At 43.4% G+C, this 22,103-nt stretch overlaps 1 protein-coding gene across 2 annotated transcripts in view; it reads right to left on the bottom strand.

The window, feature by feature from the left end:
- Window positions 1-4,248: 4,248 nt before the first annotated feature.
- Ankmy2 (ankyrin repeat and MYND domain containing 2) overlaps window positions 4,249-22,103 on the bottom strand; it is a 41,384-nt gene continuing 23,529 nt past the window's right edge. The window contains exons 5-10 of one of the 2 annotated variants that reach the window (NM_001399649.1): window positions 20,268-20,428; window positions 16,123-16,337; window positions 15,272-15,407; window positions 7,879-8,007; window positions 6,628-6,757; window positions 4,249-5,553 (exon numbers count right to left, since the gene is read on the bottom strand). In NM_001399649.1, coding sequence (NP_001386578.1) covers window positions 5,384-5,553; window positions 6,628-6,757; window positions 7,879-8,007; window positions 15,272-15,407; window positions 16,123-16,337; window positions 20,268-20,428 — 941 coding nt within the window. In that variant the 3' untranslated portion in view covers window positions 4,249-5,383. The remainder of the gene's footprint in view (window positions 5,554-6,627; window positions 6,758-7,878; window positions 8,008-15,271; window positions 15,408-16,122; window positions 16,338-20,267; window positions 20,429-22,103) is intronic. The other variant, NM_001108019.1, reaches the window with a different exon arrangement.

The raw sequence follows: 22,103 nt of genomic DNA, 5'->3' as shown, positions 1-22,103 counted from the left end.
GTCCAGTGCTGGGGAATAAAGAAACTAGACAGCCTTTACCAATTGTCTAGTGACAAGTTGAAAAAAAATTATCATTGCTGGTTTCTCCCTAACTTGAAGTTCTGTCAGAAGCTTATAAGTGTCAAGTGGCATTTCTCCCTATTCTGTATGCTCAGAGAATACAGGCACACTGGAATTGTGGAGGGACAACATAGAGGGCAAGACATGACAGCTGAAATAGTGAATCAACACTGTTCCGAGCTGCAACATTCAGGGGTGGTTCCGAAGCCAAAAGGTCAGATAGGATCAGAAAAAGCAACGATTTGCACATCTGTGGGAAGGTGTTTGATATTGTGGTGGGAGTACTGTGTGGTGTTTACTGTTAAGTGATAGACTGAATTGGCATGTTCTCTTCCTCTTTCCCTAATCTATTTGGGGGAATCCAGGCACTGTATCTTGACACCTTGTCTTCTGGAGAAACTCATAGTTTGTGTGAGACTCCAAGAGGAGGCTAAGAGTCATTTTCACAGGTCCTTTAGCAAAATCACACAGACATAGCAGAGGTCCACTTGGTCTTCAAATAGTCCTCAGCATTCTGCTCCACCTGTCATCATACTGGACAACTTCACTTAGTAACTGGAGCCACTCATAATGAGCTGAGCTCAAGGGGAACCTCCAAGTAACAATACAGTGGGCAGGTGTGTGTGTGTGTGTGTGTGTGTGTGTGTGTGTGTGTGTGTAAGAATCCATTTTGATAAAAACAGTGAAGTCAGGAACAGGCTTAAGCAAGCCTATAAGTTGTATAGGTAGTATTTTTAAATTATTCTAGTAAGAAACAGACAAAACATTGTAATCTCTAGATTAACCATAAAAGATAAAGATAAGATTACCAAGAAAGGGCTGCATTAACCATAGACTGCCTGCTGCAATCCTCTGTTGCTACAGAGTATGTGTTGTAACACTTTGTACCAAGAGTGCATTGTATATGGGGTTAGAGCTCAATACATTGCACATGTGTTTGTGGTGACTGTGGTACGAGCAAAGCATCTGTGCTGCTGGTCATATAAGAAGATAGCACGTGAAGTAGCTCCATGTAGCTCCCAACATTGTGATTTTACCAGCACCTTAGTGTACTCTTTCCATTTCTAAACGTAATACACACAGTAATTCAAACACTGTGCTCTGATGTGCTGGAAATAGCGACACTTATCTCATCCCACCCCTACCCAAGACACGCAGTCCAGTTCACATTAAACACAGCCTAGGATGACAAAAAAAGGGGGGGAAAAAGAGTGCATGGTCTAGACCCCCAGACAAAAGAATGCACTGTAGCAGGGGTTTTTTTGGTTTGTTTGTTAGTTTGTCTGTTTGTTTTTTGTCTTAGTTTTATTTAAACCCACAGTAACTGAAAAGTGGCAAATTCACTTTATTTTTAAAAGTGCTTAATATCGCTTTAACTTACTCTTCACATTAGATGACAAATTGAAGCATGCCCCCATTTGAATGAAGAAAAAAATTTCATATGTGTACTGATTCTGTAGTACAAGGTCTTGTTACCTTGGCGTCACCCATTTCTTCTGACTCTTATACTCTTTAGGCTCCCTCTTTTACAGACTTCCCTGAGCCCTAAGAGGAGGAATCTGATGGAGACGTCCCATTTAGGACTGAATATTCCAAGGTCTCTCTTCTCTAGACATTGTCTACTGTAAGAGGAAGCCTCTGATGAGGACTGAGCAAGGCCCTGATCTATGAGTACAGCTGAATGGCATTAGGAGACATTTTATTGATGTTCCTTTAGTAGAAACAGTAGTTTTCAGTTTTACCCTAGGCCACTGAGTCTCAGGTCCTTGGTCACCTAAGCAGTGCTGGGTATGGGTTCCATCTTCTGGAGTGGGCCTTAAGTCAGATCAAATATTGGTTGGTCACTCCCACAAGCTTCGTGCTACCCTTGTATTAGCATAGCTTGCAGGCAGGACACCACTGCAGACCAAAGTGCTGGTAGCTGGGCTTTTATGTTTCTTCTTTGGAAGCAGGTAGAGTACTTTCCGGTATCAAGAAGCCTAGCCAGTAGGAATGAAGGCTGTACGTAGGTGCCAGCTTGACATCTCTGTGTTTACTGAGTCCTGTAGGTGCTGTCTTCAGCAACGGTGCCCTCAGTTTGTGGAGAGCCACCAACAGCCTGAGTGGTTTAGGGATTCCCATGTGGCCAACAACACAATGAAAATAACACAGGACCTGCACTAGGTCAGCATCAGATGGAGTCCTAGAGCTGAAAGTGTGACCAGCCCCCCACCCCTAAAGCATAGCTATCTCCAACCATTTGCAAATGCAAATTTGTCTCCAAGGGAGTCTCACTGGGGAAATGAACTACTCTTAAGGGTAGGTATACCAAGGTTTATTTTTAAAATTTTGTCCTTTAAAAAAAATCTCTCTCTCTCTCTCTCTCTCTCTCTCTCTCTCTCTCCTCTCTCTCATTTTCCCCCCCACAGTTCTTTGTATATATTATGACTTCTGGCTTTGTGTCTTTTTGTGTCTTTAGGAGATGCCTGACTACAAACAAGTAGTGTCTGCATCTCTCCTGAGTTCTCTTCCTTTTGTTTGTTTTGTCCTTTCCCAATGTATTTATTTTATCTCATATTTTATCATTATCATCCCTTAGAGGCCTATTTGTTTTCTAATAAGACACAGAAATCGGGTGGATTTGGGAGGGGAAGTGGGGACCAACTAGGAGTAGAGGGAGGGGAAACTGTATTTGGGATACATTGTATAAAAAAAAAAAAAAAAAAAAAAAAAAAAAGGCTACCAGCAGGATACACTATACAAAAGATCTATTTTCAACAAAAGAAAATCTTTCCTGAAGTACATTCTTCTATACTGGGTTCTTAAAATGTTATTAATAGACAGCTGACTTACTTGCTGTGAATGAGAAATACTGTTCTAAAGATCATTGATTTAAACACAAAATAGAAGACATGACTCATCAACTGGATAGAATTCTACTAACAGTGGAACACATCCTTAATAAGACCTTTTAATTATACTTCTTGTTTTTAAACAATGAAGAGCCATTAAGGTGGACTTTGGTGAAAACCTTTATCTCAGGATCAGTTGGGCGGTCACATGAATAAGAACTAAAATCTCTGGTACATAAACAACTTCTCCTGGTATAGACGGCTCTGGCTAAAAGCTGGGCCACACAATCAGTAGGTCTAGACTAAGCCTACTTGTTTCTGGAGGCTTTAGTCTCCTCTTAGGAAAACTAACAGTAAACTACAACAGAGTCTCATGGGTTGGGAAGATGATCATAAAGTTACGCGCGGCTATCCAATTCCCTGTGTAGCTGGGACTCTAGTGTGGTGGTGCCTCTAGGGATGAGATCTGGTATATCTCCCTTTCCCAAAGTCACATTGTAAAATGAAATCCAAGGTGACGTTTAGAGTTGGAGATGTTTTGAGTAAATTGAGTCGCAAAAGTAAAGCCCTCCTAAGTGGGGTTAGTCTTTCCACAGGGCTATTTTGACGTCCTCCTTCTCATAAGGAAAGAGCAAGATGGGCCTTGTCAGAATGAAGAATCTTAGGAAGACTCAAATCAAACCAGAGCCCTGATTTTGGATTTCTAGATTCCACAACTCTTTGCAATAAATATTTGTGGTTTAAGTCACTTGGAGTGGGTCATTTAAAAGCCCAACCTGGCCAAGACCACCTGATTTATTAGAGTTCCCCTGGAAAAAAGCACCCATCAAAATAGCTATAGAGAGTGTAACATATAAGGAATTGCTCATGCCACTGATGGGGGCAGATGATCGAAAAGTATAGAGTGTGGCTACAAATTCAGATCTGAGGGGATGTTGCCTTCTTGGGTTTATAGCAGTGTGGGCTAAAGTGTGGCAGGCTTTTGTTGGGACTTTGGGGAATGGGGGTGGGCACTGAGTTTTCTGATGTTGTAGGGTTCTTCGGCTCTTAATTTGGGGACACATGAAGGAAAAAAAAACATGCCCAGAGAACTTACCACATGTCAGTGCGTGGACTCCAGGGTTCATAGGCAGGCTGTCAGAGCCTAGCAGAGTGTGGGCAAGAGCTCAGTGAGGCTGGGGTGAGGAAAACCATGTATACATTCAAAAATCACTGAGATGCATGGAGAGGAGTGTGGTAACATTCAGAGCGGTCTGGAAGGCTCACTCACAACCTAAAGGTAAGTGTTTATCACCACGCAATTGTGGCACGTTGATGAATGCCTTTATTTTGCAAGAGAAATCTTACAACTGACAAGTATAAATACCATAGTTAACTTTAATAGTTTACTCACGTGAGGTCATCACTGAATGACTGTATACATGTAGAAGGGGATACGTGTGCTTAGGCTGAAGAAAAAGGGCCACAAGGAAGATTAGAATGAACCAGGACTCGGGACCTGAACAGCTGAGAGAAGGAAGAACTCTAACTGTCTTACAGATTATATAATCTTAACTTCATTCCCCTACGGGTGTCAGCCTTGGTATTTGTTACCTTCTTTGCCATCCAGCCTCTCAACACAAACTGTGAGACAAGATGAACTGTGTATGTAGGTAGATTTATTTTAAAGCCAACAGAGGAAACGGAAAGACAGCACCTTCTTCAGACACGACACTCCCGCTTTGCTTACAAGCCACGTACACTGAAAACGCAGAATGGGACATTGTCGAAATGACAGCTATAAATCCATTTCTGGGCAGGAGGAGGGTCATGAAAAGCTGATGGGAAGGTAAGAGTTGGTAGGTAAGAAGGGTAGAGTATGGTACAGGGGTGGCTCTACGGGAAGTGTGTACAGTGACTACCCAGGGTTGGATCCAACCTTTCTGATTGTTCAAATCATGCAGAGTATCGCTGCAAGGAACGCGGGGTTCAAAGTGCTCTCGAAAATTCCTATTTAAACTACAGCAGGCTTAACTGTATATGACAAAGCTTTAGGAGCACGGAGAATTCCTCATGATAGCTTTGTATGTACAACTTCAGGACAACATTCACAGGTACGTTTTGTTTCTCTGCCCATCTCTGTGCCCACGATTCCTTCTTCCCTAAACATCACTTCTCTTTCACATCCTCCCTGTTCTCTTTGTTCCCTAGAACCCAGATTTCTTCTTTAAGGTGATTTACTTTCCTTTGTGTACAATCACTGGGGAGCCAGCAAAGGAATGGACTTGTTTGGGGGTATTTTGAAAAAAAAACTTTTTTATCCGCAGAAATGCCTGTTCAATTATAGAACAGAAATCAACAGGAAATCATGGCGTGGGAGGCAGCTTTGTTTGAAAGCCTCTATTCTAGGGATGTGCAATCCTGCCACTGTGCCCTGCACTGTCAGGGCCAGTGAAGTTCTGCAGCCATCTGCCAGGATGAAGTCCACCCAGGCTGGCCACTGTCGACAGCTTCTACTCCTCGGACAGCTGTGGCCCTGCAGGAGCATCCTGTGCACTGCCCAGTTCAGCCTCCTTGCTGGCTTCCTCCTCCCTTTCCACAGACTCGCCAGGAGTGGGATCTTCGTGAGAGATACCCACTTCAGCCTCTGGTTCATCTTCATTAACATGGTTAGAATTGGCATCTAATAAAGAGAAAAAGTGAAGGTATTTGTGGCTACTCCGTACCGTCTGACAATGTTTACTCTAGGAATCGCTGTTACTCTAAGAGGTGAATTATGTTTATTATAATCATCAAGATGAGGGGTTGGATACTTTGCTCCAGGCTTCACTCTGACAGTAGCAGTATCTGCATAGAATTCTCTAGCGCCAGAAATCGACATCAGAATTGTTTGGGGTTGAGAAAAATCTGCATTTAAGGAGTTTTTCTTTTAATTAACCTGATATCCTTAAGGTAGCTGCCTATGTTTAGTTATGTGTTTTCCACTGAAGATCAAAAGTAAAAGCCTACAGGATAAAAATGTCTGATCCACAGCAAAGGAAGCAAAAACAGCAAGACCAGTCTCTTAGTAACAAATGTTTCTTTTAAGAACAACTCTGAGCATAGCATTCAACCATATTAATGATAAAAGAGCCACACAATTCATGAGTAGAAATGAAAGTGTCTAGAAACTTTTATGTTGGGCATAGCCAATGTTTTCCAACTATACACCCTCCCTTGAAAGCAGAATATATCCAGGCTTAGGCCTGGCAGATCTCTAGCGTATGAGAATCACTGTAAAAACAAGTCTCAGCTTCAGTGGAAAAAATAGTCACTTAAATATCATGGGGAAAAGGGAAAGCGTGTAGCTCAGTGCTCTCATGCTTACAGAGTGTGCATATCAGATCTACAACTCGATCTATAATTTATAAATAAACCACAACTTCATTCATAATATTGAACTGTCACTAAAAACGTAAAGGCTTCTAACTTTAAAGCCTTCTGGTTGCCATCAGGGTGACATTCAGGGCCTTAAAATGACATTAGAATCCTCCATAAAGACTCATAGCACTACAGGGCAGGTAAATGTGGAGGAAGCCGCATCCTCGGAGTCATGTGTGTCTGACTTCCAGGGATGTCTCAGCTGACTGCGTTCTACTGCGGAGCAGAGCCTCTTCTGTTCTGAGAGCGACTCAGCTCCTTTGTGTCAGCGTCAGGATGGCCTAGCCTGCACTTCCCACACACGGAGGCAGCACGGGCTCCGTGGACTGGTACCTACTCGCTTCCTCCTGCCTCTTCTGTTTGGCAGCTTCGGTCTGCTGCTTCTCATAAACATCTTTCAGACTCTTACACATCTTCTTATGTGCGAACCAGTGTGTCTTCTGGCAGATCTGGTCACAATATATCACCTGAAAGCAATTGCAATTTTGATTTTATTTTAAGATCCAGAGTTCCACAGTTTCCCAACAAACATCAAAACCAAGAGGTATCCTAGAAAAACGCCATTTCCCACATTAAAAAAAAAACTACTATATGAGGTGTGGTTGTATGTAACATAGCTGTGTGCTCGTCCAAATTTGTAATTTTAACCTTAGACTAGAACAATAATAATAATATCCGATAAGGGGCTACCAAAGACTTTCATTAAGTAGCACATTAAGAACCTGTGATCCCAGCATTTGGGAGGTAGAAGTCAAGAAAAACTGAAAGGAATCCTTCTGCATTTCTTGTCACCTACTTGTTCCTCTACCATAGCCTTGGGAACATGTGCACCGGCCAAATTGCCAAACCAGAAGGCAGCCTGCGCAGACAGAGTGACCATGCACTTAAACATGCGTTTACCAGGCTTTCCGGTGTGCAATAGTTAGCTCTAACACTTTGGGGCCTCTCTCTCACACAAGGAAGCAGCCTAAGGAAGTGGTTTAAACAGGTCAAGATGTTGAAGTACATGACCGTGGGAAATGCTGATATGTGAAAATAAATTGAAGAATTCTGCCCTCGAAATCAACAGTTACCAGTGGGATTGGGTCAGCGTAGTGGACACACACAGGAGGGCAGGATCAGGATGTGAGAAGAACATAGTCAGATGTGTACTTTACAAAGATTAACTCTAGGAAAGGGGAAAGTAGTGTTCTCAGGGACCATCACTTGCTGGCAGTTATAAGTTCTCATTTAAAGGGAAGAGTTGATGAAAGACTGGGAAGCCGATGTAAAATAGTTGTGAACTGTCCCGGGCTGGGTTTTCCTATCAGCACCATCCTGTGCCCTGCTGCTCTCTGATCTGTTTTCTCTTCTTCATTCTTTCCTTCGTGTTCCATTTCTTTCTGTGCGGTAGTAAACACAGAAACCACAGCACCCAGGCAGTTCTCTTTCTGAGCTACTGTTTAAGATTAATATGATTATATTCATTTATTAGAGCTTATTAGAAAACTGGTGCCAGCGCTGTGCCTGTGTGGCGTTAGGGATGCAGCAGTCAGCTTGGTGCAAACTCATCCACACATCAACGAGTTTAAAGAAATCCAGCTCTTACCATTTTACAAACAGAACATCTTTTGCTCGCTCCTTTTTCTCCACAGGTGGTACAAAATTCAACATCCACAAAGCCCACTTGTCCTGTGATGGCTTGGGTAAGTACAGAGAACGCCGTGGGATCAGAACCCTGGAGGAATGTGAAGAGGAGAAAATTCATTGGGATCCCCTTGCAAGACCACAGAGGTATGTATCACTGACACAAAAAAGTGTCGACTGGAAATTGCTAATGTTCAAGACAGCACACACTCGATGACAAAGAGTCAGCATTCCGAGAACACTCTCTTCTACACAAATTGTATAGCAAGTAAGGCATGGATCCCCATAAACGAAAGAAAAAAGCATCCCTATTCTAGAATACAAGCATTTCCGATTAGTATCAGTCAGTAATGTCATGCTAACTTCAGAAATAGAACAGAGCTTGCAGATTTTTCTCTTCTTGCTGAAAATTGACATCAAGTCAATATAGCTACCCCATTAAGTCAATACTGATACTCCATTGTAGGGGGTCGGTCTGGGTGCTGCTATGGATTCCAAATGCTAAATACTGGCCCCCAAGATATGGTTGTCACCAGGAGCAGATTCTCCTGTACAAAGAGATGCTATGTAAACTCTGTTCCCCAATTTAAAACGATTGATTAAAATAAAGTGGCTACAGGGGTCACAGGTGGGGGGCGGGGTTTGGTAGGAGAAGGGAGGCAGAGGGGACAGAAGGTTTCCATTAGACGTGATGGACCAGGAGCATATGTCTGAGTGAAACGCCCCACCATGACAGATTTCTGAAGCGGAAGTCAACAGGCAAGGTAGATTCAAACAGGAAGTATACAGAGAGCACCAGCTGGGAATTAGAAGTGCAGTGAACTAAATAGTTCTAAGCCTCATTTATTTGGAAGCTAACAGAGATATTAATAATCTAATTATTTTAGACCCATCAAGTTAATATCGATACCTATCATCGTGATACCCCATCAGGTCAACACTGATAGCCCACAGAATAAACGGAGATCTCACTAACTTCTATCTTGTCTTTTTTTTTAGTTGTTCTCTGACTTTAATACACACATACACCTCCTTCCACATACAAATAGTAAAATGTAACAAGAAGCCATAAATTCTTTAGAAATCAACAGAATAACACATGCATTTAGCAAAAACAACAGTGGCTCTCCTCCTAGTGCCCTGTGGCCTCTTCAGCTATGGGCTTTTGACTAAGTCTAAATTCCTTTTGATGAAACAGATCCAAACCTGTAAGTTGTCCGTTACTGGGCATTGGCCATGACACCATTACACCAGGGGCCACTTTAGTTTTTCACTGTAGTTGTTTAACATAAAGGAGACCCATCTGGGTAAGACTGTTGGCAACTACATTCTATTAATCTATTAATCTATTTTTTTATTAACTTGAGTATTTCTTATTTACATTTCGAGTGTTATTCCCTTTCCCGGTTTCCAGGCAAACATCCCCCTAACGCCTCCCCCTCCCCTTCTTCGTGGGTGTTCCCCTCCCCATCCTCCCCCGATTACCGCCCTCCCCCCAATAATCACGTTCACTGGGGGCTCAGTCTTAGCAGGACCAAGGGCTTCCCCTTCCACTGGTGATCTTACTAGGATATTCAATGCTACCCATGAGGTCAGAGTCCAGGGTCAGTCCATGTATAGTCTTTAGGTAGTGGCTTAGTCCCTGGAAGCTCTGGTTGCTGGGCATTGTTGTTCATATGGGGTCTCGAGCCCCTTCAAGCTCTTCCAGTCCTTTCTCTGATTCATTCAACAGGGGTCCCAATCTCAGTTCAGTGGTTTGCTGCTGGCATTCGCCTCTGTATTTGCTGAATTCTGGCTGTGATCTATATCCGGCTCCTGTCAGCCTGCACTTCTTTGCTTCATCCATCTTGTCTAATTGGGTGGCTGTATATGTATGGGCCACATGTGGGGCAGGCTCTGAATGGGTGTTCCTTCTGTCTCTGTTTTAATCTTTGCCTCTCTATTCCCTGCCAAGGGTATTCTTGTTCCCCTTTTAAAGAAGGCTATCTTGTCTTTTAAAGCATTTTAATGACTTTATACTTTTGAATGCTCTACCTTCTTTAATAAACATACACATAACTGAAATTTATTATTATGGGGTGAGTAAAAGAACAGGTTGTGAAAGGTTTATAAGAACTTTTGATGGAGAAAATTATAAGGGTAAATACTTATCTGCCTGAAGCAAAGGTATTAAAGGCTTTCGAGAAGCAAAACAAAGAGGCTACTTTAACTGACCCTGTTACCAGCTTCTTGTCCTCTGTGCTGGATCTGCATCTTTGCATATTCTGTGTAAAAACTGTTTTCACTGTCATAGTGGATCTTTAACAAATGTCACCTGAGAACAATATTCCATAGCTCCCTGCATACTGAAAATAGTCTAAGAAAATATTCAGAAGATTCAAGAAGCATTTTTATTTTTTTTTATTTTTTAAAGCTTTTTATTCAATTAAATCTTTTGACAATTTAATAAACCACAAGAGGAAATTAATAAAAGCATATGATTAAAACTGTGTCACCATTAACATTTAGATAGTTTACAGAGAAATTATAGAGCTGTTTTGTTTTGAAGGTTATTTTCTTTTCTTTTTAAAATTTTTTATTAGATATATTTCTTTACTTACATTTCAAATGTTATTCCCCTTCCCGGTTTCCTGTCCATAAGCCCCCATTCCCTCCCCTTCGTCCATACGGAAGCATTTTCAATTATCGGGTTCTTGAATATAAGTAACTTTCCATGTGGGAGGGCTAACAACTATCTTTTGAAATAAATAAGGTAATAAGGAAAAGTTAGGCAAAACGAGCCCAAGCAAATTTCATATTTCATCAGGAATAAAGGTGCATGGCCATTACCTTCAAATACTGACAGGACATGTAGCACAATGTTAAAAGTAGCTTAATGTCCCCAGCTCCGAAAAAAAAAGAAAAATAAAAAATGTAGCTTAATCCATATTTTCTAAATCAGAACTTCTAATGGGTGTGGTCTGGGAACCTGCATTATTATTAATGTCCCAGGTAATACCAAGATATACTAAAAGTGAAAAATACTTCGCTTAATATTATACTGAATCTTTATAAATCTATGTAATTCTTTTCTTTCACATGTAGAGTCTTGCTGGTTCTACTGGCACACATAGCTTAAGCTATGAGGAAATAGAGTTCTGTATCAGAAAGTAGTTCTGGCCCACCAACGGACTGAAGCATGGCACATTCGGTGGCCATCACCACCACGACATTTTCATGTTCAAATTTTTCTTTTAACAAAACTGCCTGAGACATCATGAAGACAGGAGCTATATGGGATATTTTGCTAAGAGTATAAGGACTGTACATATAAATACTACTTCAGAACAAAAAAAAAATGTCATCATAGTACAAATGGATAACCATAGACTGCTTCCTGCAGTGGCTGTGTGACAAGAACTTTCTCGATAAGCAAATCTTGTCATCTACTTTGCTAATCAGCCTGAAGACAAGCAGGATATTTTTACTCAGTGCACGTCACAAAGTCAGAGACAACGGATGATGCTCTGGAGGAGGGAGCTGTGCTGAGCCAATCGGAAGGCTACTAGTTCAAGGCAGTCTGGGCTCAGAGTAAGGCTGCCTCTCCCTAGAGTAGGACCAGAAAGAGTTAAACTTAGCATGTTAACACTGGCTACCATCTACCTTTAGGCAGGGGGATCCTGGCAACAATAATGGCAATGCAAGGTCACTCTTTAACACACAGTTCCTCAGCAGTTTAACTCTTAGTACCCCATGCTATACTACACAGATAGCCACTCCTAAGAATAACTGACCATGTTTGTTCCTTAGCAAAATAATGACATGTCTGTTTGTCCATCCAGGAATGAGCCTCACAAAGGCATCCTAACCTATAAGACCTAAACCACCAAGGCACTGGTGGTTTAGGCATTGATATTGAACCACTGCCTGACTATCCACAGAGAACACCCCATATTAATAGCCTCCCGGAATAACACTAGTAAAGAGCTCTTCTCTGTGCTGTAGTTCATTATGTCATATCTCTAATAAATCCTGCTTCTGCCTGCTTCTTCGTCAGTTCTCCCACAGTCCACACATCACTGGCTTATCACTACCTTCAACTACTGCAGATAAAAACTAGCAGGGAAGCGCCATCTGTCAATACAATGCTAACGGCCATAATGAGCTGAAACACAACTAGGAGGTGGGAGTTCCAATAGGGAGAGAGGAACTCTGGGATAGAGTCAGGTGTGGAAAGAGAATTGCCCTGAACTCTGAGGAAAAAAATAGATGCAGGAAACTGAGAAGAGGTAACCAGGCATGTGGCACCCATAGAATAAAATAAATGGGTTAATTCAGTTATGAGTTAGTTGGAGAACAAGTGCAAGCTTATGGCCCAGGCATTTGTTGGTATAATTATGTCTCAGAGTTGTTATTTCAGGAACTGGGACACAGGTCGAAAACCCTGCCATTAAAACATGAGTTGTTAATGGATAGACAAGGCAAGCTCTCTACCATGTAACCTGCTACAGTGCTCAATCGAGATTTTCTAAAGAAAGCCAAAGCCACTTCCTGTTGAGCTCTGCTGGGAAGAAGCCAGAGTCCCACACTCATAAAGGGAACCAAAACCTATGTGGGGGAGGGGGGCGGGGGGTGGATTCAGAGCAGGCACAAGGAACAATGACTGTGAAGGCCATCGGCCTCATGTGATAGTAGTAACGGGTCAGTGTTCATTTAGAGATGGCAAACCTTACAGAATCACAGAAAGCATACATGGCTGCTACTTGGGAAACCCAGTCCTAAGTTTTCAAAATGTTCTTTCTGAAAACTCCCTCTTGCTCGGGGAACTACAACTAAGGCTTTGTGCAAGCCAGACGGCTGCTCGAACACAGAGCTACAGCTCGGTGTTCCTTTTGCTTTTTGAGACAAGATCCTACCAAGCTACTTTGCTTATGAATCCACTGCATAGCCCAAGGCCAGGCAGGCCTTGAACCTGCGACTCTCCCGTTCTAAATCCCTCAAGCAGCTAGAACAACAAGTAGCTAGAACAAATAGCTATCAGGCCTAGCATACATAGCTCTTAAAGGACAAAAACGTTTGAAAGAGAAGTCTCTCCAAACTCCACTAAATACTATCTCAATTTCATTATCAACCTTCCCCGACAATGTAAACTGCCAGGAAAAACATTAAGCATTATGCTCTGTAAAAATGTAATTAACAACTCTTTTGTGGGACAAAGATGAAATGCTGACTTGTCCCGACTCTTAAAAATAAATTTTTAAAAATGGACTTGTATTGTGTGGGGGTGTGCCAAGGTTGCACAGCTGGAGGTCAGAGGTCAAACAGTGAATCAGTTCTGTCTTTTACAGCACATACACAACTGGCTTGTCACCACCTTCATGAACAGCAGTTTCTTACAAGTTAGAAATTAAACTGATACCCTAGCTATTCATGTGGGTCTTGGTGATCATAATCAAGTTGTCACACCTGGGGGCAACTGCCTTTTCCTGCTGAGACCACCTAAACCTGGAAAAAAAATTAATTTGGGGCTGGAGAGATAGCTCAGCAGTTAAAGAGCACTGACTGCTCTTCCAGAGGTCCTGAGTTCAAATCCCAGCAACCACATGGTGGCTCACAACCATCTGTAATGGGATCTGATGCCCTCTTCTGGCCTGGAGGCATACATGCAGATAGAGAACTCACATAAAACTAAAAAGTAATTTTAGTGTGTATATGTACGCACATGCACATGCGCACATAGATGCTCTAACATATGCGTGCTATAGCATACATGTAGAGGGCAGAACACAAGTCTGGGAATTGCTTCTTTGTTCCAACATAGGATTCAAGGACTGAAGTCAGGTCTGGGCTTGCTTTTGACTTCTCTCCTGGAGGTACACTACCAGTCTCCTCTTACCAGTGGAGTGCCAGCCCTGCTAGTCACTTCTCTGACATAACTCTGCAAACTTCCCACCGACACAGAGTGATTTAGTTTGAGGCGCCGGTGTGCAAATAAGTCAAAACCTTTATTCCACCGGACATAGGTGCGTATCAGAGTGGCCCTGTGATACAGATTTAAGTGGCGATTGTGTGAAGAGCACTGTCCCCTCAGGGTAGAGCCTTTGTCCTATCTGCGTGCCTGAGATGAGCATTTGTCCTGCAGGATTCTGTGCACACAAACCAGGTTTGTTCATGTCAAAGCTCGAGGCCTCAGAGGGCTCACGCCTGAAGACCTGAGTTCAGTCCTTGAATCCAGTGCAGGAGCAAAGAAGCAACTCCTCTGAGTTATACTCTGCCCTCTACGTGTATGTGAGTCCGTACAGGTAAAAGTACGGGACAGAAACATGGGTGAGTGAGAGAACCCCCACCCCAATCCCTGTCCATTTCTAAGCCACTATGTTAGTCCTGGTCTCCAAGCCTTACTGTTTTAAGTCTGTTGGCCAGCCCTGGAATCTCCATCATGATTCACCCTCGTGAGGTGCTACCTATCTTCTAAAAGCTTAAATGACAAGTAGCCAACTGGATTTTAAAAGGAAGAGCTTCTATGTGAAAGGGGCAGAAGCTTGTGAACTCACGACTGAGTTTAAGCATCTTGCTGGGAATACCTGGGACTCACTTCTGTTTTTATATTCCACACTGAGGGTAAGAATACGGCCTGCAGTAGAGACGGAGAAGGGAACCAGACTGCCAGAGGGACAGGGGAGGCTATGTTGTAGGGACTACATCAGGCAAAAGACTGATGCAGGATTTGACTGAAAGGCTTATAAAAGCGTGAATCGGTATGGTCAAGGTGAACAGAAAACTACTCAGGACGAGGAAAGCAGGTGTCTCATGAAACAGAGCTTAAATGCGTGACAGAGAGGTAGTAAGTGATTTAAGGCAATGGTAAAATTTACCTGCAACTAGGACAGACGGATCTTTTTTTTTCTCTTCAAAGTATGACACATTCCTAATGAGAAGCACTAAAGTTGCACATCAGAAGCAGGGACACTTTGAGATTGTTACCAGGAATCACGGCCAGTGTTCTGTTGGCTCGTCCAGCTGTGACCCATTGTCCCAACCTTGGTAGACTAGATGACCAATCTGTGCATCCGTCTGCTCTGAAAATTCCCACTGGTAATTCTTCCAGCCACCAATGCATGCCTGTGTGTCCCTGCCCTTCAGCAGACAGGCATCCAAACAGCACAGCATTCACAGAGGGATTCACAAGCCTGTTCCCTTTATAACCAGCTACTTTCCTACGGAGAGAAATACTGCCAGCTAACTCATTTCCAGTTTTGTTCCTAAGATTTTCCTGAAGCCATAAAAACGAGTAGTAAGGAGGACTTGTCCTTAGGGACTCAGCATGCGGTGGTCTGATCTTACTGGACATTTAAGCTAGCAAAGCAGAGCCTTACGATTTCAACTGGAGCGATGCTTCGCACCAGCTGCTGGAGGAGTGTAGCTTCGCAGTAGGGAAACTTCCTGATGCTTTCTCTGATGATCTTTTCCTGATACACTGGGAAGCCGTCCGACGCTCTGCCTTTCAACAAGCTGAAAGACATTTTTTAAAAACCATTCTAAGTTGAGACATTAAAGCAATTCCTTCCTTGGAAGACCCAAAAGCCTTTAAGTTTCCTGTTCAAATTGTCAGTGTCTCCTCAAGCCTCAAGGATGGATTCAGTCTGGATTGTTATTCAGACCATATAGTAGGCCCGACTTTGTTTCTAAGATCTGACTAGCATAAGCCCTCAAAAGGCCTGAGTGCTGTCCTCTGGCCAGCTAGCTCCCGATGACCTAGTCAGCTGTTTGTAGGAAGAATAGAAGCTCTCAGAGAGCCACGCACTCGTGACTCAGTTCCTTTTCCCCAGTAAAGCAGTATATCTGATGGATCCCTATGGTCAGTGGGCAAAGGTCATACTCCGCTCTGGCAGGTGTGGTAACAGCACAAGAAGTACCAGTAAAAATCCAGCCGAGGCAAAGGATGTACACAGTCCTAACAGGTGTGGTAACAGACACAGGAGTGCCCGTACAGCAGCCAACTTCACAATACACTTGAGCTCATCGCTTGGACCATTTTCTAGCTGTGTGGTCTTATGGATGTCACTGACCATGTTTGACTAGATCCCTTGATTCCTCAAGAGTAAATCAGTAAAAACAACAACAGAAATGACCAAACTTCCGTCTGAGTCTAATACTGTCCCTCCTTAACTCTCGAAGAAGAAGGCATCTTGAGCATTATGTCTACAGGACATAGCAGAAGCCATACCTTTTGATCAGGGCGTCCAGCTTATTCTCCCCTTCCTTGAGGAAGGTAATGCATTTCTGAAAGATGCAGCTGATATAGTGCATTTTCATAGCCAGCACTTCATTCATGTCTCTTTGCTTCATGCATTTCTCACAGATCAAATCCATCACCTTGTAGCATTTACCGAGAGCGGCTGCGTCTGCCAGCAGAGGGTTCTCACTCACAAGCATCACGATCTAGAAGAGATGCCACGGAACACTGAAACCCCCCCAGAAGACCTCTCCGAGAAGCACTTGGTGCAGCCAATATCCAGACCGTCCGGGTTTTTCTTAGAGTCATGGGTACTGCATAACCCAAATCAGAAGGCAGTTTGCTGCTCCCTGTTAGAAAGCTAACACAGCATTAGGGAATCTCTTGACATTAAAGTTCAGACGAAGCCTGTCATCTGCCCATATCGAGGTGTTAGCATGCCTCCCAGAGCATAGTTCACTACTCTTCAGTACTGACAAGTACTTTTATGAATGATAACATGGTATACCTCTGCAACTATTCATTATACACAGGACAGTATCACCAAGCCATCGACTACTTTCAGTTGGCACTACGAAGCTCAATAACCCCATAGCTAGAGTACAGCTCTCCCTACTTTCTCTTGATGACTCTGAATTCCTGATCCTCCTGCCCCCACAGCCCAAGTGCTGGGATGACAGATGTGCGTTGTATTTATGGGGTGCTAGAAAGCGAACCCTGAGCTTCCTGAATGCTAAACAAGCATTCTGTTATTGAGTTAGATCCCGAGTCCTCAGATTCTTATTAATTTTAATAAAATCAGACCTCTACAGAAAGAAGTCTAGAATCAACATGGGCCTTTACTTCATTCCGTGGGAAAATTTTCCTTGAGATTTGTCCAGTCATCCCCAATAATTCAATTATGTTAAAATGAAAACGATAAACAATTTTGAAAGGGAGACTAGCAGAAAGTTATCCTATCTCACAAATTATGAGTCCCACATTGCCTATTTATGTACTAATTAAGCTCAAGTTTATCTCTAATAAGGAGTGCTTTCATGAGCTTTGCTACGGGGTATATTACTTGAAGCTAGTCCGCAGGCAACCACCACACAGTCTGCTGGTGAGAATAAGGATGAGAACCTGTGTGCTATGGCCAGAGGGTGGGCAGCAGACAGTACTCACAATCCCATGTGCTTCAGTTCAACCCCTGTGCCAAGGACAACTACTGCAAGGGAGGAGACTTTGTGAATTGTAATGTCTTCAGACATGAAGAGAAATCATCTGTGCACTGACAAACAATACCCAGGTCTGCCCTTCCCAGAAATCTCACATAACTTCAAGGTCAATTACCTTTGGCACTACTAAATGTTTTTATATAACCAAATATTTTTCCTAAGATACAGCACTTTATAAGAAATTGTCAGGCTTCAGGAAGTAACTAAACCTGAATCCTTATTAGTAAATTTGCTGATTATTCACCCTTCTAAAACAAATTTAAAAAAATAATTAATCTGTGGGAGCTGGAGAGGTGAACAGCTCAGTGGTTATGAGCAATGACTGCTCTTCCAGAGGATCCAGCACCCATATGGCTGCTCGGAACCAGCCAAAACTCCAGTTTCTGTGGCTCAGATGCCTGTTCTTGCTTCCACAGGTACCAGGTACACATGTGGCACAACTACATATATGCAGGCTCGGCAGTTAAGAGAGTTACTGCTCTCGCAGAGTTCCCAGGACGCACATGGCTGCTCACAACCATCTGTATGTAACTCCAGTTCCCCGGACCTATTGTCCTCTCCCACTTCTGAGGGCTTTGTACCTAAGCAGTGAACTCCATGCCCTCAGGTACATAAACAATTTGTAGAAAACCAATTTGTAGAAAAAAATTAATTTGTGATGTAGAGGACCCATTAATGCGTCTGCTAATTATGATCACTGAAAACTGTTCGATATTTTATATATGGTCTCAGGAATAAGGATATAGACTCAAACTTACAAATAATTTTTTTTAAAAAATCTAAAATGGAGCCTATATTAATATTTTTTTAAATTTTTGAGATGCTAGGCTTTGTTTATTCTACAAATCAGAGGAAAGATTTATGAGGACTATGATCAATAAATAGGGAATTACAGAAACATCCCTATGCTGTTCACAGGGGAATATTCTCACTGGCTTTCTTCATATTGTGGCATTACAAAAGGGGACAAAGGAAATCTTCATTATGAGCTACCAAAGAACGTGCGTTCCTTTCAGCGTAAAATCAAAATGAATCTTCTTTCTCCAAGGACTGCTAGCAAAGATGATGCACCTGCAGTAGCATTTTAATTCTTTTCCCTCCGTCCACCATTTTTTTAAAGTGGAAAGTCGACACTCCTGGGCTTGAAACCCATCCGGACAACGAAGGACTGGATCGCCACGCGTGCACCTGCCTGCTCTCCCCTGGGAGGCCCTTCTTGAGGCTCTTGTGATTTTCCCTGAGATTCTGTTTTTCTCCTAGATAGCCACTATCGTCTGGGCACCCGCGCAACTCCCCAAATCCCTTTTGAAAACAAACACAAGGCTATAGCAGCCACGTAACCTAGATGCAAAGGCAGCCATTTCGCCAAAAGCGGCGAAAAGGTGAGTTGTGCCTGGGGAGAAGTTCTGCACTTCTTTTTAAAAGATGTCTGACCTTAGCCGGGGGTTTCTCCTCCTCTTTAGAACCCTCTGAAGCTGAGTGACGACTTGCAAGGGGGTAAAGCAGTGAAGTAGGCCACCACCACAAAAGCAGTGGAGCTGCTTTTGTATCCAAAGTAGAGATGAAAGGCCGAGCTTCAGTTGAATGGCACGCCCGCTCCCACGCTGGGCCTCGAGAAAGGACCACGGTTCCAGCGGCCTCTCTAAAGACCCAGTCATGTAGATCACCTCGGACCATATATATGCCTTTCTTTGCATTGCCTGCATGAGTAGGCACATACTCTAATGTATTCATAACCTGTGTATATCTGTGAAAATAACTAAAAATAGAACAGAAACTGTGGGCGTCGTGCAAATGTCAGAAGCAGTTCCAGAACCTCTCTGCAATCTGAAGGCAAAGAAACAGATATGGAAGCCAGTGTGTGAGAAAGGAAATGTGTATGTCAGTCAGTGGGAAAGGAGGGAGCCTTGCGCATTCTCTGCATTAAACCTAGTCTTCCAGCCCAAGCTGGTTTGTGGGTAAAAGCCCACTGAATAGGAGCTTCCAGTACTCCTAGGAGTTCTCAAGAACTGCTGGGTTGCCCAGGAGAGAACAGAGTGGGCTTTACAGGCACACTAAGCGTCACCTCCACATTTCTTATGTAGTGTTTTGTTGTTAAAAACAAAACAAAGCTGTCAGTGCTGGTGCACGCCTTTAGTCCCAGCCAGAGGCAAGCAGCAGATCTCCTTGACTTTGAGGCCAGCCTTATCTAACAGAGTTCCAGAACAGCCAAGGCTACACAGAGACACCCTCTCTTGAAAAACAAATCAAAATCAAACCAACCAAACACCCAAACAAAACTAACTGAAAATGAAGAGGACATCAGGAAAAACAGCTCAGTGTGGCTCTTAAAGCTCACATCAAACAACCTGAACTCCGTCCGAAGTCTCAGCTGGCCGTTTGATTTCGCTAACAGTGTCATTCAAGGCGGCACATATCCACGTGCACTGAAAACATGCCCATGTTTAATGGAATGGCATACCCTTCTGAGTATCCCCACTAGGACAAGTACCGCCTGCGTGAGTAGCTAGTGTGACCTAGGTTCATATTGCCAGGTCTATCACACTCGGCATGCTCTAAAGGCACAGCAGTTTCCTCCAGAGAACTTCCCTCAATCAAGGGAGCCACCCATTTCCTCTCTCTAGGATGTTCTTTCCCTCCTGGGACAAGCCCAGGCCAATGACAGACTGAAAGACACTAAAAGGTTTCTGCTCTCTCGTGGCTGAAGCCAGGCTGTCTGCAGCAATGCCTCAGGAGAAGCAAAGTTAAACCTTCTCTTCTGGGCCTTCTCTTCTGGGCCTGCTCCTCCAGGCAGTGCACTGAGCTCACTCCTGCAGTGACTTAAGCAGGTACGAGAGCTCACTGCAAGCCCTGCCGCCAGAGAACTCAGCCAGAGATAATTACAACCCCACAGAAGACACTGAAGCAGCCCCGCGCTACCTTGACAGGGTGGAGATTCGTCGTGGTGATGATTTTGTGCAGTGGGCCTGCCAACTTTGGAGGGAGTTTTGGCTCCTTATCCAGTCCCTGGGGTTTGGTGTAATAATCCAGTCTCTCTCGAGGGAAAAAATTGTTGATGATAGCCACACAATCATACTGACCTTTAAAGGGAAAAACAGAAAAGTTGTTATTTTATCATTAAATACAGGAGTCTGGGTTGTTTTTACAACGGGACTATTTGCTTTTGGAGTAAACATGCATCCGTGTTTTTATTCTTCAGGAAAAGGAATAGAGAAAGAGAGGCAAAACATTTCAGAGAACATTTGTAAGCATCCAAAAGTGTAGAGAGATAACACTTAAAGAAAGGATTCATAGTAAATTTGAGCATTATGAAGACTGCCAAAATAATTAAAAAAAAAAAAACTTAACTTAAAAAAAAACCCTAAAATTATTTTTATAAAAATTGACTATAATTCAAGTATTTCTTCTTCCAGCCTGACAGCAATGACACTCATGCTTCCCCCAATGTCATTCAGTTGCATTTATATAACTTTAATATATTCTATTCAAAGTATCTTTGTTATAGTAATTAATATTCTCAAGTAACCCCACCACCACCATCACCCCTGAATTGGAGAGAAGCTTGGTCCCTTTGTAAAATGACCTAGGAATTGTTGATCCCACAAGCTTGGAATCAACACCGTTGTTCCTCACAAGTTCCTAAAGCGCATCCTTAAGCCATGTCTCAGATTAAATAGAGTTCCACAACAGCACAGTGTTCCTAGGGAAACGGGTGGCCTTGCCTGATCCTGTTCCTGTTGTCTCCATCCACAGTTCCCTCTCCACTACCTCCCGAGAGCCAAGAAGTGGCTACTGTGGGCAAACTGGTAGAATGGGCAGGGAACATTCCAGAGAACTAGCCAAGGTCTCTAGATAGAAGACACTCTTCTCCCTCCTCTCTGCCTGTCAAAGATGGCTAAGGGATGAGAGGCCGCCAGTCCCAGGGATAGCGGTCCACCCTGGTTTCCTGTCTGGCTCCGTCCACAGAGACAAGGTCCTGGGGGTGCCAATGATCCTGCTGACAAGCGACCTGTAGGGGAACTGCACTAGTGGCAACCTGGCCCCCACACCCGAGCTGACTGGGAGCTCAACCTGTCACTCAGCATTCCTGAGAAATGGAGAATGACTCCATTTCCACTAGACTCCACTAGAATGGGTCTAAGTGGCGCTAGACCTTGGACCACAGGCACGGAGGCTGCCGCACGTTGTTCCTCTGGCCCACAACCCTGGAGGCTTTACCTGGCTGCCTGGGCAACGCCAGGCAAAGGACTGCGACTGCGCAGTGCTCTCCAGGGCAGCTTCTGGTGTCCCAGCAACACGGATACCAACTTCCCTGCCACCGCCATCACAGGTCTCTAACAACTACTTAAGCCGACTCCGTAAGAGTCTCCAAAGGCTTTCAAGAACCACAGGAAAGCTAAATTTTTAAAAAAATCAATCAGCAAATTCAAAAGCAGAACCCATTTGCTTCTATGAACTAAATTGTAACAGATTAACTGGAGGAAATGCTTCAGAGCAGAAAGTCACTCAGACAGGAAAGTATAATGAGAGACACCAGGCAGCCCGCAGTACCCAGGTACTATCACCAAAAAGAATGAGAAGCCAGAGTAACAAACAAAAGGATAGGTGTAAAGTAAGTAATAGAGGAAAATATCCCTGATTTGGAATGATAGTTCAGTACTGACGACAGTAGCATTTTATGTCGTGCTACCATTAAAACGCCAACCATCAGTACCTTTCTGTTTCCAGGGGAAAATGAGAGAGAGAGAGCTCCTC

This window comes from Rattus norvegicus, chromosome 6, assembly GCF_036323735.1.
Source record: "Rattus norvegicus strain BN/NHsdMcwi chromosome 6, GRCr8, whole genome shotgun sequence".
NCBI classification, from domain to species: Eukaryota; Metazoa; Chordata; class Mammalia; order Rodentia; family Muridae; genus Rattus; species Rattus norvegicus.
The sequence above is the reverse complement of the archived record's forward strand: the minus strand, read 5'-3'. Positions and strand labels throughout refer to the sequence as shown.